At 37.4% G+C, this 16,232-nt stretch overlaps 1 protein-coding gene across 1 annotated transcript in view; it reads left to right on the plus strand.

The window, feature by feature from the left end:
• The window catches only part of LOC126824578 (arylsulfatase B), a 39,125-nt gene extending 23,914 nt beyond the window's left edge, over positions 1 to 15,211 (plus strand). The window contains exons 2-14 of the mRNA XM_050553828.2: positions 1,712 to 1,823; positions 2,160 to 2,211; positions 2,980 to 3,083; positions 4,084 to 4,181; positions 4,873 to 4,946; positions 5,311 to 5,412; positions 7,355 to 7,418; positions 8,339 to 8,436; positions 8,884 to 9,023; positions 10,177 to 10,235; positions 10,651 to 10,762; positions 12,152 to 12,354; positions 13,854 to 15,211. Of these exons, the coding sequence (XP_050409785.1) occupies positions 1,712 to 1,823; positions 2,160 to 2,211; positions 2,980 to 3,083; positions 4,084 to 4,181; positions 4,873 to 4,946; positions 5,311 to 5,412; positions 7,355 to 7,418; positions 8,339 to 8,436; positions 8,884 to 9,023; positions 10,177 to 10,235; positions 10,651 to 10,762; positions 12,152 to 12,354; positions 13,854 to 14,026 (1,391 nt within the window). The 3' untranslated portion in view covers positions 14,027 to 15,211. The remainder of the gene's footprint in view (positions 1 to 1,711; positions 1,824 to 2,159; positions 2,212 to 2,979; positions 3,084 to 4,083; positions 4,182 to 4,872; positions 4,947 to 5,310; positions 5,413 to 7,354; positions 7,419 to 8,338; positions 8,437 to 8,883; positions 9,024 to 10,176; positions 10,236 to 10,650; positions 10,763 to 12,151; positions 12,355 to 13,853) is intronic.
• Positions 15,212 to 16,232: the final 1,021 nt, after the last annotated feature.

Consider the following 16,232-nt stretch of genomic DNA (forward strand, 5'->3'; position numbering starts at 1 on the left):
GAAGAGTTATTAACACAGTCTCTTATAGTGCTATGTTTTTCGTATGATAAGCACAAATTAGATACCAGTGAAGGCTGCGTTTACAGAATTGGTTTTCTTGTTCGTTTGAAGATTCTTTAAGACGGTCATCCCTAGAATCTTATAGTGCTAATATATTCTTTTAATAAGCACATATTAGATACCAGTAAACGCTGTGTTTTCAGAATTGGTTTACTTGTTACTTTGAAGGGTCTTTTTCGGAATTCCTTTACTTGTTTCTTGGACGGGTCTTTAACACAGTCTCCACTAGCATCTTATAGTGCTAATAGTTTCTCATAATAAGCACATATTAGATACTAGTAAACGCTGTGTTTTCAGAATTGGTTTACTTGTTCCTTTTAGCGTTCGTTTTCTGAATTGGTTTACTTGTTTCCTTGAATATTCTTTGACACAGTCTCCCCTGGCATCACCAATAAGTGATGCATTTTCAGAATGATTTCCTTTTAATAAGTACACATTTGGTATGGTACATGTGAATATTCTTTTTATTATCAGCACATTTTAAATACCAGTAAACCCTGCACTTTTAGGGATTGTCTATATCTTGGTTCGTCTTCAGTGCATGTTTTCTATCGTCTTATCGGGCTAATATTATTTGTCTGTAATAAGCGATACCCGCAAAACTTACTTTTTCAGAATTTGTTAATTTACGCCCTCACCACCAGCATGTCATTATAAAAGCATAGGTTGCATGTAAATTTCATTACTAATTACGCACTATAAATATTTCAATTTTTTCTTGAAAAGAAAGTGATCATATCTTTTAAGGTATTTTGGGTATTAAAACTTACCTCAATTTAAAGCATTTTTTATCAACACTGCAAAAATGTAAGTTTCTGCAATCGAACCAGACACCATGAAATACTGTGAGTTACTGATGTTGATAATTCTCTTCTATACTTATATAGGTAACAGTGACATGTTTTTATCATATGTTTGTTGTTGTTATGGGAGTTGATGTAAATTGAAATAAGCAATATTTACTTACTAGTTAATCACGTCATAATCCGTCATGTCTCAGTTAATTAGTTAATCGCGTCTTAATCTATACCTGATTTTAATTAGTCAATCACTTCATAATCTGAGTCCGTTGTTTTATTAGCTTTGATTAAACGTGTTTATGAGGTGATTCTTTTTTTAAAGCCATGATGGATTGATTTATGAATTCAGGATTAAACCATTTGTTTTCCACCTGGTCAGAAACAATTTGTTCTTATATACGTATTGTGTTTCAACACTCGAGTCTTGCTCCAATCTTTGTGTAAAAATACCTAATATTCCCGACATAATCTGGTTACATTGTGTTAGTAGCTTTGATCGAAACAAACAAAATACCATTAAAATGTTAATTTACGCATTTGGTATTAAACTATTCATTTTCTCTACCACATAATTACGCAGAATTTGCTACTTTTATTCAGAATTAAACATAACTTGCTGCTTTTGTTCAGAATTACACATAGCGTGTTACTTTATTCAGAAATTCACAGGATTTATTACTTTAATTCAGAATTACACAGCTTTAATTGATCTGAGAGTATTTATTAAATTATAATTCTGACTACAACTATCATAATGAGTAATCTACAGTGTAGACACAATTTGTTTACATCTGTATTATAGAATGGACAATATCAAATTTAGACACAATTTGTTTATTTTTATATTACAGGATGGAACGACGTCGGGTGGCACAACCCAGCTATGATAACACCAAATCTAGATAAGCTAGCGAATCAAGGTGTGATACTTAATTCATCCTACGTTCAGCCACTATGCACACCGTAAGTAAATTTAATTCCCTGGATGTGTATTAAGCAAAGACTATAAAGATCGAAAATGATATAAAATCTTTGCTTACTAACATGGGTACACGTACTTAGTTTTAGCCTTTCTACAGTTTCATGCAAAAAACAAAGACCTAAATAAAATATGTATAAGGTAATGGTAAAATAAAAATCGAAGGGCTTTTTAGGGTTACAAATGACTACTTCAAACCCATGTTGCATAATATAATATGTATATTGCCATGTACGTATGTTTCACATCATGCGAATTACCAAAACATAATTTAACACTTGTGTAAATTTTACTTCTTTTCTGTCTGTGTTCAATTCCAGATCAAGAACTGCTTTTATGTCTGGTTATTATCCATATCGTACAGGGTTACAGGTAAGTACCAATACCTGTCAGTTTTAATACAATTAATGATAATGATGTTAATTACTACTTGGTTAAAAGTCAAAGATATCTGCCATTTTACTGAAACATAATTCGATCTAATTTGAATTCCGACGTTTAGAAATATATGTGCCATATTACTGCATGAACAAGACCAGTACCGATAATTTCAGATGACCAAAACGTAAAGATTCATTATAACCGTTCTTGCTATAATAGTTCCAAAATAGATAATGCAGAATAAATATAATTATAGTATTGAAAGTTTCATTCAAATTATTTTATCCTGAACCAAGTTATCACTGTTTGTAGTTTTGACAAGATGTGTGCATAAATTGTTTATTATCGTAACCACAGCACTAGTATATTGGAGTCTTAGCCTCGTTTCTCCATTTTTAAATTAAATCATTAAATGGCCGAACCGTTCTAATCTAGTTAAAATATCGAGCATCCGATACCATCTCGATAATTGATTATGGTCTTGTCATGTTAATGAATGTCTAATTAATAATTTATTATATCACATTTAAGCCTTAAAGAAAGACAAGACGTGCAAATAGACAAATTTATCTCTTGAATAATGTATGTTTAAGTAACAATTGAACAATTTTAATAATTGCATTATTTGGAACACTTTTGTTTTTAGTAATTAAGCTGCTATGATCTTGATTCTATGTGCAACTTTTAATCTGGCCTGTAAGATTTATACTGTTTGACCCGATATTATTAACCCGGTGTCATATTTCTTACTCTTTTCAGCACCTTGTTATATTACCGTTTAGTCCAGCTTACCTAAGAACAAACTATACTTTGTTGCCCGAAAAATTGAAGGACTTGGGATATAATACACATATGATTGGAAAGTAGGTAAAACATGGTCTCTGAACACCATTTGTGTGATAAAGGGATCGCTTGCAAACTTCAATATTGTGAGGGCTGAGTATCTACCAAAAGGAATATCAGCCCAACAATGGTCCACTTCCTCTCAGAATGACAAAGACATGATGAATTGTAAATTTGTGAACATTCTGCAACCTCCGAAAATGCAAATGACGCACAGGAATAGACTATAGGGACACATGTAAATAATCTACATGCTACAGGTTTTTTTTTTCGATTTTTTCGAAGTGTTAGAGTTCTTTAATTGAATCATAAAAAAGAAAAACCCTATTCAAATTCAGAATATTGTGGAGTTATCCCCCCATTTTTGTCCGGATCCATGGTAACTTGTGATTGTTTATTGAGACATAATATTAAAGCTTTAAGTTGCAATTTCATATTTTTAAGTTATAATTTTAAAATTTATTGAAATAAAGCCTTAAAATAGATGGTATCTATTAACAGTCCTACCTTGTTAACGAATAATCCTATTAATCCTATAATTCACTATTGCCAGTTGAGAAATTGGCAAAAATATCATTTTCATCTTCAAATTCCAACGTTTGAAGATAACTACTCCATGGCGGAGAATAGAAAACAAGGGAGGTAATTGTGTTATTATTTCCGGTGTAAACGAGTTTTAAGTGTGAGAATGACACCTATGATCGTATAATAGTGAGTTGACAACCTACTGAGCAAAAGACATAGAAATAATTATTTTTTGACTTTCTTAGAAAATATGAAATTGCAACTTTAAGATTATTAATATATAAAGGACACCTGGGTTTTTTTAACTGTTGTGTAAATTTTAAACTAAGAATATTGATATTTTTATTGATGGTATCTGGGGTTTCCTAACTGTTTGAAAGCCTGGGGTTTTGTAACTGTTTTGTAAATTTTAAACTAAAGATATTTTTATAGATGGCATCTGGGGTTTCCTAAAAGGTGTTTTATTTTAAAGTAAGAATATTGATATTTTTATAGATGGCATCTGGGGTTTTGCAACTGGAACTATACACCAACATATCGTGGATTTGATAGTTTCTATGGATATTATAATGGCCAGGAAGATTATTATTCTCGTAAGTAAACCCCTTATATTTTAATATAAAGGAGCAATCCCAGATTTCATAGGACATTGTAATTAAAGTAGGTTCAAGTATGATAATATAGTCTATTTACTTGTCAGAAAAGTTTATATCAAAGCATTGAGCCGTTCGGAAATGATCGCTGGATTTGCTTACCGGGGTTACGTAACTCATTCATGGAAATATTCTTCCTGGTGACTAGATAATAGTGACGATCCTTACCACTGTAACGTCCGCATCTATATAGACAGGGTTATCCAGACACTTGGCCAGGTTGAGATTTCGGGACTTATGGCCAACCCCAGATAAACAGGACTAGGATAAAGCATTCCAAGTCTCATTTCACACGGTATTAACAACCTATTTTATTCACCAGAATATATTGACGATAAAAATATGTAAGAAATTTAGGAATAGGGACGGGTTCACATGGCTGTACTTTTGTATTCTGCTTTATATCGTATTTTCCTTTTTGAACTACTTCAAATTGTTTTCAAATAATACTGAATTGTCAGAAAGGTCGAAAGTATTTTAGCTGTAAAAATAGAAGCAGCAGGTGGAGGAATGAAAGATTAATCGAAATAGAGCTAGGGCTTTAGACAGTCGGGACACCCCCATATAGTTTGTGTTCAAACATCAATCACACAAACACACTAACCGATGTCTAAATATCAATGTATTTTAGATAAGGTATTGTTTGGTTTAGACTATCGAGATGATGAAAAAGTTGTAGAAGATCAAGAGGGCGTATATTCTGCTGTAAGTATAGACCGACTCATATGTACAGCTGATTTGCATATTTATGTGAATAAAAGATCTTGTTTTACTTTCCTGAGTAAACAATATAAAAGTATCGAATATGAACATCCGTTCTGTTTATCTCTTGGGGTAGTGTTCTGTTCTATAAGGCATAGAAGTTTGAAATGGCATCTCAGTGCCGAACGGTCTTGCACTAGAACAAACACGAAAACGTAAACGTTTTTGTCACCAGTTATTGTGGTCGCGTGCTGGTCACGCCATGGTTGATTACGTGATCTGGATATCATAATCTTTAAAATTATCGTTTTACTGCGTCGTGTCGCACTTCTCGAATTTTTCTTCTATTTTATATTAATACTTTCAGTTCAGGTATACGGAACGTGCCACAGAAATTATCGAGTCACACAACACATCCAATCCCATGTTTCTTTATTTGGCTTTCCAGGATGTACATGCTCCACTTCAGGCAAGTGCTAATTTAAATAACTATATATTTGATTTATCCTACTGTTCTGCAACGACTGGACTAATGAACACGTGGGGTTGTGATGGAAACGAGACTGAATTTTTTGGTGGATGATGGATGAAATAATTTGTTTATTAATTAGCTGAAATTGGACGACACCACAGGGTGTGGTAAACGTTCCTTAGCTATATATAAATTATATGATTCGTCACACCAATATCTTTTAAACCTTACCCCACGCAATTTGCGTTATGTTTAGCAACATAAATCACCATAACACATAAATTATTACTACTGGCAGCTACCTTTCCATCCAAACCACACAGCAAATGAAAATCCCAAACAATTAAAACTCCCAAGTTAAGAAAATTTGACGTTAATATACTATTCAAAAAAAGTAGGGGATATTTGATTTTTAAGTGTTATTGAAGTCACCTAATGAAACTGACGAAGAAACAAATGACAAAATGAAATGAAGTTCACATTCATCGATTTATTCCAAATGATCGTTAGACTAAGTAAGGCACAGACTGACCATTATAAGGGTAAAATGATACCCAGGGTCAAACAGCAAAGTTACCACAGCATCACAACCAAGTCAGTAACGGGTAAATCCTCCTCTGTTTGCCAAACAAGCATTGATCCGACGTGGCATACTCCTAATGAGACGTCTAAGGTCATTTTGGTCCAGATTGTCCCATTCCTGTTGCAACGCAGCAGCAAGTTCTTGGACATTGGCAGGACGTTGTTGACGTTGACGTAACCTCTGTCCAAGCATGTCCCAGACATGCTCGATGGGGGAGAGGTCGGGACTCAGTGCTGGCCAAGGTAATGTGGTGATGTTCTGTTGTTGGAGGTAACTTGTAACGATCCTGGCCCTGTGACATCTTGCGTTGTCATCCTGGAAGATGAAACGGCGGCCATGACGTCGTGCGAACGGCACAACATGGACAGCCAAGATGTTGTCCCGGTAGTACTGGCCTGTAACACGCCCTGCAACAACATGTAAAGCCGTTCTTCCAGCAACAGTGACGCCTCCCCACACTATCACAGAACCACCCCCAAATCGATCATGTCTGATGACGTTAACGTCTTGGAAGCGCTCGTTTCGACGACGCCACACCCTCCTACGTCTGTCCAAAAAATCAACAGTGAACCTTGACTCATCTGAAAACATCACATTGCTCCAGCGTCGATTATCCCAGTGTTGACGATCCCTACACCAACGACGTCTTGCCTGAATGTGATGATCTCTCAAACAAGGGATCACGCGAGGACGTCGGGCACGAAGGTGACCCCTATGCAGTCGATTCCGAATCGTCTGGCCACTCGCTCTCACACCAGTGTCTGTTTGAAGACGAGCGCTGATCTGATTTGCTGTGATGACACGATTTCTCAAGGCCAAGGTACGGATAAATCGATCCTGGGCTTGAGTTGTCGCCCTTGGTCGACCTGAGCGTGGTCTGTCCTGTACAGATTGTGTATCTGGACCATAGCCTGCTTATGACAGACTGAGAAACATTCATCGTCCGCGCCACAACCGCCTGTGTTGTGCCGATCTGTGGCATGCCAAGGGCACGTAACCTTTCATTTTGCGTAAGCCGACGCATATCAAAATTTGTTTTCTGGTCACTAAAACAATTAAACTGATGTTTCCACCCTGGAATTCAATGCCACAATGACTGTAACATTCAAAGTCAGAGTCGTGCAAATCTTGGGTTGGACCCCCATGATGATCCCAAGCATCACCTGCATTCCATGCGGTAGCTATTGGTGCGTTTGGGCGTCACATGTAACTGGAAATGTTTCTTCTGTTAGGTTCTATAGTGACTTTTTTCGTAGTCATTTGCATATTTTAGTATTATGCCCCCAAAATCAAATATCCCCTACTTTTTTTGAATAGTATATTTAATGGCTGTTAATGGCTTGATTATCTGTATAGGTACCTAAACGATTTGAAGATATGTACAGTAATATTAATAACAAAGATAGGCGTATATACAGCGGTAAGTAATCTTTAAAATATCATTCGCAATACCGTGACCAGTCCTGACCAGCATTTCATTATTTTGTAAGGGGGAGGATACTTTTGGTCTACTGTATTGAAAAAGAGTATTTCCTCTCGAGACGAGACAGTTGGTCTTCATTCAAACAAGCTTAAAAAGTAACCCGAAAGACCGAAAAAGAAATCATGAACGTTAACTGAATTTGGTGGGAGTTTGGGTATAAATGATCCGTTATTAAAATGATTATAATACTATCACAAACAGAGCCGTATGTAGGATTTTAAAAGTGGGGGTGCAGCAGAATGGTTGGGGGCGCCAATATAATGCCCGAGTTACTGAGCGTGTGTGTGTGTGTGTCCCCACAAAAATTTTGAAAATTAGGCTGCCGCAAACGCGTTTCCCAAACGCGTGACGCCCCATAGCCTCCACATAAGTGATATAAGAAAGTTTGCATCAGGGCAAACGAATCAGGTACCTATTGGCGTGTGGGTGCCATTAAAACCGACCGACTCATCAGTGCCTTAAGAGCATCACTGTGTGATCATAATCAAGTGTATTATTTTATAATTGAAAGGTTGCCAATTTTTTTGAGGGGGCGCCATTTCTCGGGCGCCTTATTTCTCTGGGGGTGCAATGTGCCCCCTGCACCCCGCTAGATACGGCCCTGGTCACAAATCAATATCCGTGGTTGCCCTTTCCCATTTTTAGGGAATTGTTGACGTTAATCCCCTCCCTCTCACACCTATATCTTTCTAAAAGCCTTTCGTGACTTTGTAACTCACAAATCATAGAGATGATTTCTGTGAAATGCCCTATAAAACTGTGTTAGAGATTTAGCTTATCTACACTAACCTTAAGGAATTCGTTATGGAAATATCTCATGATTGGCTCCATTCACTGGAATAACATATTTCTTCCAGGAATGGTATCTGCTTTAGATGAAGCCGTGGGTAATATCACTAAATCTTTGCAACAAAATGGTTTTATGGATAACATTTTAATAGTATTTACAGCTGATGTAAGTTAACACATTAATGGTGTTTAAGGGAAAATAACAACCGTATACATCTTTTTAATTCTAAAGAAAAAAAGACATCTTTTGTAGATAACCTGACATATCTGCAAATCCTGACGATAGCGCTGATGAACATCATCGGCATACATTTGACTGAAGCTGAAGACAGAAGAAAGTTCAAGACAGAACTTGTCTGGAAATTGCAGATTTTACTACAGACACAAAACGGATAAATATTTAGTCTGTAGTACTCTGACTATGCAGGACGAATCAAATTATAGACTGCACAAAGAGATTTAATTTGAAATATAAATCCTTAAAACAACTGATGCAAAGCAATTGTTTGTAATTTCAATCCGACCAGGATACTGTTGTTTGTCAGCTCAACTCACAATTTATTTCTACTTTTTTATAATTATGAAGCATATTATTTACATTGCCCTTTTTTAGAATGGTGGAATTCCAACCTACGGGGGTAATAATTTACCGTTACGTGGTGCAAAGTCTACTTTATGGGAAGGTGGAACGAAGGGGGCAGCCTTTGTTTACAGCCCTACTTTATTGAATAAGACGGGATATACAAACACACAGTAAGTTTATATCATCAATATTATTTGTTTATTTCAGATAATTATTAGAGCGCTTTATCCACACCTTTCCTGTCATATCATTTTTTATTTATGGGTTTGTCACGAGGGCTTTTGTTATCAAACATGACATTCGACATAGTTTTACTTAGAAAGATAAGTTTTAGTATAAGATTAATACCTTTATATTTTTAAAGGTGCCAGAAAGCCGAAAGTTATTTTCACTGTTTAACAAAAAAGGACGTATTCCATCGCCAGTAAGTGATGCAGGACGGAGGGCCTGACAAGGACAGCTGTCTAGTCGTTCGGATGGGACGATAAATCGAGGTCCCGTGTATACATTAGCGTGCACGTAAAAGATCCCTTGACAGTTGGAATTCGATATAAGAGTAGGCCGTAGTGCCGCTGTCCGGGCAAAATTTCCCTCATAGCACACTGAATGGCGTATGCCAGTTTTATTAGCCCAGTTCGGAGCAGAACAGTAGGACGTTAAACCAAATTTCATTTAATTTCATTTATATCGAATTCCAACTGCCAAAGGTTCTACACGGGACTTCGGTTTTCGTCCAATCTGAACGACTATGTAATGTCCCTTTCGCTGCACCACTGACAAGGGGGAACCACCCCGGAAAATACCGATGAATTTTCTCGGTCAACAACGGGATCGAACACGAGATCTCCAAATAAGCTAGTCAACGTCTTACTCGCTGAGTCACCGTGGCTCACCTTTAGACAGTAACCGAGTGATCAGAACAAAACATCTTAGATTATAATATAATTACTTTAATCATATACACAATATATATGGTAATATAAAGACGATAGAACAGACATGCACCACTGCATGTGCATTGTCCCTGACGTCACAAGCCCCCGGGGGCTCAGTGAGTAAAACGCTGACTCGCTAACCTAGTGATCTCACATCCTGGTGTTTGCCGGGAAAGTTCCTCGGGATTTACCTTCGTGCCCCCCCCCCCCCCCCCGCCGCCATGCCAGAGGGACAGAATGGAGGTCCTTGCAAAGGACTATACACTCCACTACCACTAGCCAGCCCTGCATTGTATTATTATTTTATATATTTTATATTGTAATGTTTCGTGATAATCGTTCGTACTTGTTACGTCTCTATTTCTTGTATAATTGTTTTTAAATCTAGAATGATGCATGCTACTGATTGGTTTGCTACTTTCTTAGATGTTGCTGGTGGACAACCAGGTATGCGATTTCATACAGCATATGGATTGCCCAAACCATCATCGTCATCATCATCATCATCATCGAAATGTTTATCACCAGGAGCAACATCGATCATTAATATAAACTGGTCATTTGGGTTCTAGCGTTGTATATATTTATTTTCATAATGCACGTGTGCGTAGGGATCTAAAAAACAGTGAGGGAACCAGTGGACTCAGACACACGACTGGCAATCATACTCATTGTACCATATAAGCCTGATATCAAAACCTCAACACTTGATGACAAATTTCAAGATCTACAGCACATACGTTAGATCATCCCTATAAACTCACGAATCTTGTAATACAATGTAATGAAGTAAGCTTATGGAAGATTATGACAGAACATGATACATTTCGAGAATGCTATTAAAGGTTTTATTATTTTTCAGAGAAAGGTGTTGATGGTATTACCCAGTGGGACATGTTGAGAACAGGTTCATCCAGTAAAAGAACTGAATTTATCTATAATATCGATGAGGTTGATAAGAATGCTGCTATCAGGTTATAATTTTTTTATTGAACATGATAATACATTGTATACATAGTGGTCGATTACATGTACATAATATCATCGCGGCCATCTTGTAATTAGTAAAATGTAGGGGGGGGGGGGGTTAGATTTAATTTGTTGGTATTTTTTCAGAGTTATACATATTCATATGGTGGAGCGTTGGCTTAAAATTCCAAAAATCAACTCCCGCTGTTCTTGGAACTGACTATAACATCATCGCGGCCATCTTGTAATTATAGATTCATATATAGATTGAAGTCCATCAATCTATGCTACTGTGCAAGGGAGAAGCATGAATCAACGGAGTAACATATTACATACTCTGCCGTGTGTACCACATCCACCACTTCTATAATAATATAAAAATGGTAAATGCAGAAACAAAACAGCATAAGGGGGATGAATGACAGAGGCATTTGACATTTATCAACAATTTCCTGATGAACGTTAAATTAAAGACGTAAATACTAAACGCATTCCGTTCGTCAATATTCCGAACTAAAATGAAATAAAATGGGTTTAACCACTTACTGTTCTGCTCCGACTGGGCATACGCCATACAGTGTGCTATGAGATAAATTTTACCGGTACAGCGGCGCTATGGCCTACCCGTATATCATATTTCACCTGCCAAGGGATCTTTAACGTGCACGCCAATGTGTACACGGGAAATGAAATGAAATGGGACTTAACGTCCTACTGTTCTGCTCCGACGCTACTACTGAAGACGTTCAAACGCTATACAGTGTGCTATGAGGGAAATTTTGCCCGGGCAGCGGCACTATGACCTACTTTTATATCAAATTCCAACTGCCAATGGATCTTTTACGTGCACGCCAATGTATACACGGGTCTTTGTTTTTGCATACCATTCGAACTACTATACATTGTCTCTTGCCAGGCCTTCGGTCCTGTCCACTGACAAGGAGGAACCACGCCGAAAAATCCCAATGAACTTTCTCAAGAATCGAACATAGGATCTCCAAGTTAGAGAACCAACTTCTTTTTCACTGAGCCACCGTGACTCCCCATTATTCCGAATCTAATTTATATAGTAATCTAGCTTTTGGTAACAGTGGTATCTTTAATCTCTGTCTCGAGAGGGTGTTTAAAATCTTTCTGACTGTAACTGAACTTCGTTCCAACTGACTTAAGATCAACTGGTATACATGTGAATACCTATCAAGTGCTTAAAAAGTTTTGTTTTATTACTAATCCTCAATGGTATTGTCTGTGGTAGTTCTAACATTTCCCGCAGTGGCATCTTCTCCATTTTTGGGGTTTGGCGTCAGAGTGGCGTTTAACATTTAGTAGAATTGTAAATATTGATAGCGGCAGGTTGTTCAAATAGAGTTGCAATTACATTAAATACTTTGCAGGTATGGTGATTTGAAATTAATTGAAGGTAGTGCCGGAAGATTCAATGACTGGTATTCTGTGCCGACATCTAATTTAGAAAACATTAAGACAGCTGATCCTCTGGATGGGTTGAATACAAAAACAGATTTATGGGTTGAACATTTTGAAATAGAGAATATTGCCGAGTCGGCTGAACCACAATACCGATTATTTAATATTACTGGTATGTAGTTGACCGTCATGGCGTATTAAACAGTACCCAAATAGTCATTGAGACTAAAACAGTGTTCCCGAGTTTCCTTTTGCACACGACACATTTTGAACCGGTAAAAATATCTTGGCGCACTTAGAATATAAGTGTTACAATGTTTCAGATTCCACCTGAGAAAGGATGACAAGGGGTTTGGCGTCGCTGTGGTGAAATGTACAGATATGACTGCATTATGCAAAGGCATCGTTCGGGTAAAATATTTGCTGGGCTTTGGGGTGCATCAACTACCATCCAATATTTCAACTTAAAGGGCAATATTGGTGTCAGCCATTATCACATATGTGATAGAACTGGTTGAACACGTTCCAAATGAAATGAAATGAAATGGGGTTTAACGTCCTACTGTTCTGCTCCTAACCTGGGCTAATGAAGACGGGCATACGCCATACAGTGTGCTATGAGGGAAATTTTGCCCGGACAGCGGCACTACGGCCTACTCTTATATCGAATTCCAACTGCCAAGGGATCTTTTACGTGCACGCCAATGTGTACACGGGACCTCGGTTTTTCGTCCCATCCGAACGACTAGACAGCTTTCCTTGTCAGCCCCTCCGTCCTGCATCACTGACAAGGGAGAACCACGCCGGAACACGTTCCAAATATAATTTTAACACAGAGATGAATGCTATGATATAAGACGCGTAACCAAAATTAAAAAAAACGGAAGTGACGAAAACAAAAGGAAAACACGACTTATCCTTCTACATAACTGACAGATGTTATCGATTGTTACTTCAGTCAGTTATATATAAGGATAACTCGTGATATCGTTTTGCTTTCGTCACTTCCGTTTCTTAAAATCTTCATTACTCATCTATCGTAGCAATCATCTCTGTGTTAAAATTATATCTGAAACGTGTTTAATCAGTTCTATCACATATGGGATAATGGCTGACACCAATATTGTCCTTTAATAGTGCTCGAGAGCATATAACAGGTGTCTGCATGGACTTTAGGAACCACAAACAACGTGGCAGATCTCGAATGATCACTCGCTAATCTATCATCTCACTCAGGGTACCCAACTGCAAAATCTCCGTTAACTGGAAGCAACATTTTAATGAGACGTATTCCACAAGCAACCATCCAGGCCTTATCTCTGCGATGTGGAGACATGATACAGGTGGACGCACACGTTAATGACGTTTGAATTTTACCCAATGTGCCTACACTTCATCTCTAAGTCAAGTTGTTATATTATGTCGTCCATGGGTTTTTGTTGATTTTTATGTATCGATAAATTGCATTCTAATAATAATGTCCCATCAACACAATACTTGAACGACACTGTTCATGCGGGAAACCTTCTTGACCAACGCCGGGATCGAACACCGGACCTCCTGGTTAGTGAGCAAGGGTCTTACTCACCTAGTCACAATATACGATAAGGATATAATGTAGTATACAATATGGATGATTTTAGTGACTAAATTATGTAAATTTTCTTTCAGCTGATCCAACTGAACATTTTGATATTGCTGACCAGTTTCCGGATCTGGTGACCAAACTAAGAAATAAACTCGAAGAATATAAGAAATCGTTGGTTCCAGCCTTTAACCCTAGTTTTTCACCCAAATCTTTACCTATCTTCTATGATGGTGTTTGGACACCTGGATGGTGCTAAAATATGTAAAAAGTGTATGAATGATAAATTTCACAAGAATTTATTATACTGATATACTGGAAATTGCTTATACCCCGTCAGACCGGGGTGGAGTCCTTACTTCGCTGCTACGGCAACGGAAAATGGTTTTAGAGCGCGTTAAAATCGCCATAAGCGTGGTGGAAACACCAGCTATCGTGCTGTGGTCACCATGGTCGCCGATGTTCAAAACAAACGCCACGGTTCTGCGATCTGAACTGGAAAGCTATGAGAACACGACTTTTTTCAAGTTTGTAAATTTTGGGGGACATTTTCTCGCGTTGTGTTCACGTTTGCCGGCTACCTTGTGCAATTTCTGGTCGACGTACGGTCGCAGCAGCGCAGTAAGGTCGCCACCCCGGTCTGACGGGGGTATAAGCAAATCAATTTTCAAGTTAAGGCCCTAACATTCCAGACCAGACAGTAAATAAATATAGACGTTCAGGCCATACATATTAACATATTGATCAAATATTATTAACATCGAATAATCATAACTTTAGTTATAGCTATTAATTTCAGTCGCCATCCTTGTTTTTATACACGTACTAAACCATAACTCCTGAAAATCAAGGCTAAAATGGTATCTAAGCTATATTTATTTGGCTTACAATCGCATATATTTTACTATCCACTGTTTCCTCTAAGTTTTAGTAGTCAGTGTTGGCAAAATTCTTATGGTATGCAGATTGTATTTCTGTGGCAATAGTGCGGTGCGCAAGATATTTGTATAAAAGTGTAATGGTAAATGAGAAAGTGGTCTTGTGGTGGTATCTGAGAACCAAAATATTAATTCACCACACATACATACAACTGAAAATGAACGTTATACTATCGGAAGAACACATTTGAAGTGTTATTTTGTAAAATTGAAATACGAAAAATGTTTATTACCCCTCTAGCTGATCACTAATATGAAATTCATTGTCAATATTTTTAAAGACGACTTGACCGTCGTATTTATCACTTTAAATTACACAAATGGTCATTATTCATCAAGACAATTAAGAATTACTGTCATGACAAATTGGAGAATACTGTTTAGTATATAGTTTTATTTATTACTTTAAGAAAGTTATCAAAATAATACACGGTATTGTAGGATAAATGGAATATCATGTTTAGCTTTATTTTTGCAATAAAATGTGAATAAAATTATTTACAGCATAGTGTTTTGAAATTTATTCTAGGCAAAGTTATCAGTGTTTGAAGATGTAGCGTTGATTGTTTATTTCCATATCCAGAAAGGAACGTAGTGGAACATTGAATATCGATAGGTTTCGTCATCTCTTGAACCCAGTGCTTCACACCAAATGTGAAAAACAATGTAGCCGCTATCGTGTTCACAAGGCTTTCCACAAAGGGGAACTAACCAAAATAGGCTTCATACTCACATGTTAATAATTCATTAAACTAGAAAGCACACAAATCTTGTTACACATGTGGGCACAGATTCGTATTTAAAACTGCGCCCTAGTATCTTTGACAGTTCAAAGAAACGTTCAAAATAGATTCAAAAGCGAGGGTTAACTGTAACTCGTATCTGGCGACCCAGATCTGGTGGTGCGTCACCTGTATCTTTGCAACAATAAGCGAAAAGGAAACGAACTGAAAAGACGGGGGGCCAAGCACAACGACGTGATGGATGATAATATTACAATGATTGCAGATGGCGCTTATAGCACATTAAGTTTTCTCATAAAATTGTCTCAGATTCTCAAGCATATATACCGGGGGGGGTTGAATGGCTGAATGGTTAGCGTGCGCGCGCTGTATCATAAAGTCTGTCATTGAGTCAACTGGCGTGGTTTCGAATCCCCGGTTGTACGTGGCAAGGAGTAGGGTCGCCTGTCCAACCTCGTGGGTTTTCTCCGGGTCCTCCGGTTTCCTCCCACTGCTAAAGACCCCTAATCCTACGCGCAAGCGAATTATGTAAATAAAATTAAACCATATGTTTGTCCCGAAATGACCTAGTTTGTGTCGAGTGGACGTTAAACCCCATTTCTCTCTCTCTCAACCATATATACCATTTTTTCTCAAAGGCTCTTACTGCTTTCATAGTTATATATCTCTGTCTTAGAAGTATATTCCACATAGTTTTCCCTAGCATCTTATAGTGCTAATACGTTCTTGTAATAAGCGCGAAAAAGACCCAAGCAAATACAGAAAATGTATTTTTATAATTAAA

This window comes from Patella vulgata, chromosome 6 (genome assembly GCF_932274485.2).
Source record: "Patella vulgata chromosome 6, xgPatVulg1.2, whole genome shotgun sequence".
NCBI classification, from domain to species: domain Eukaryota; kingdom Metazoa; phylum Mollusca; class Gastropoda; family Patellidae; genus Patella; species Patella vulgata.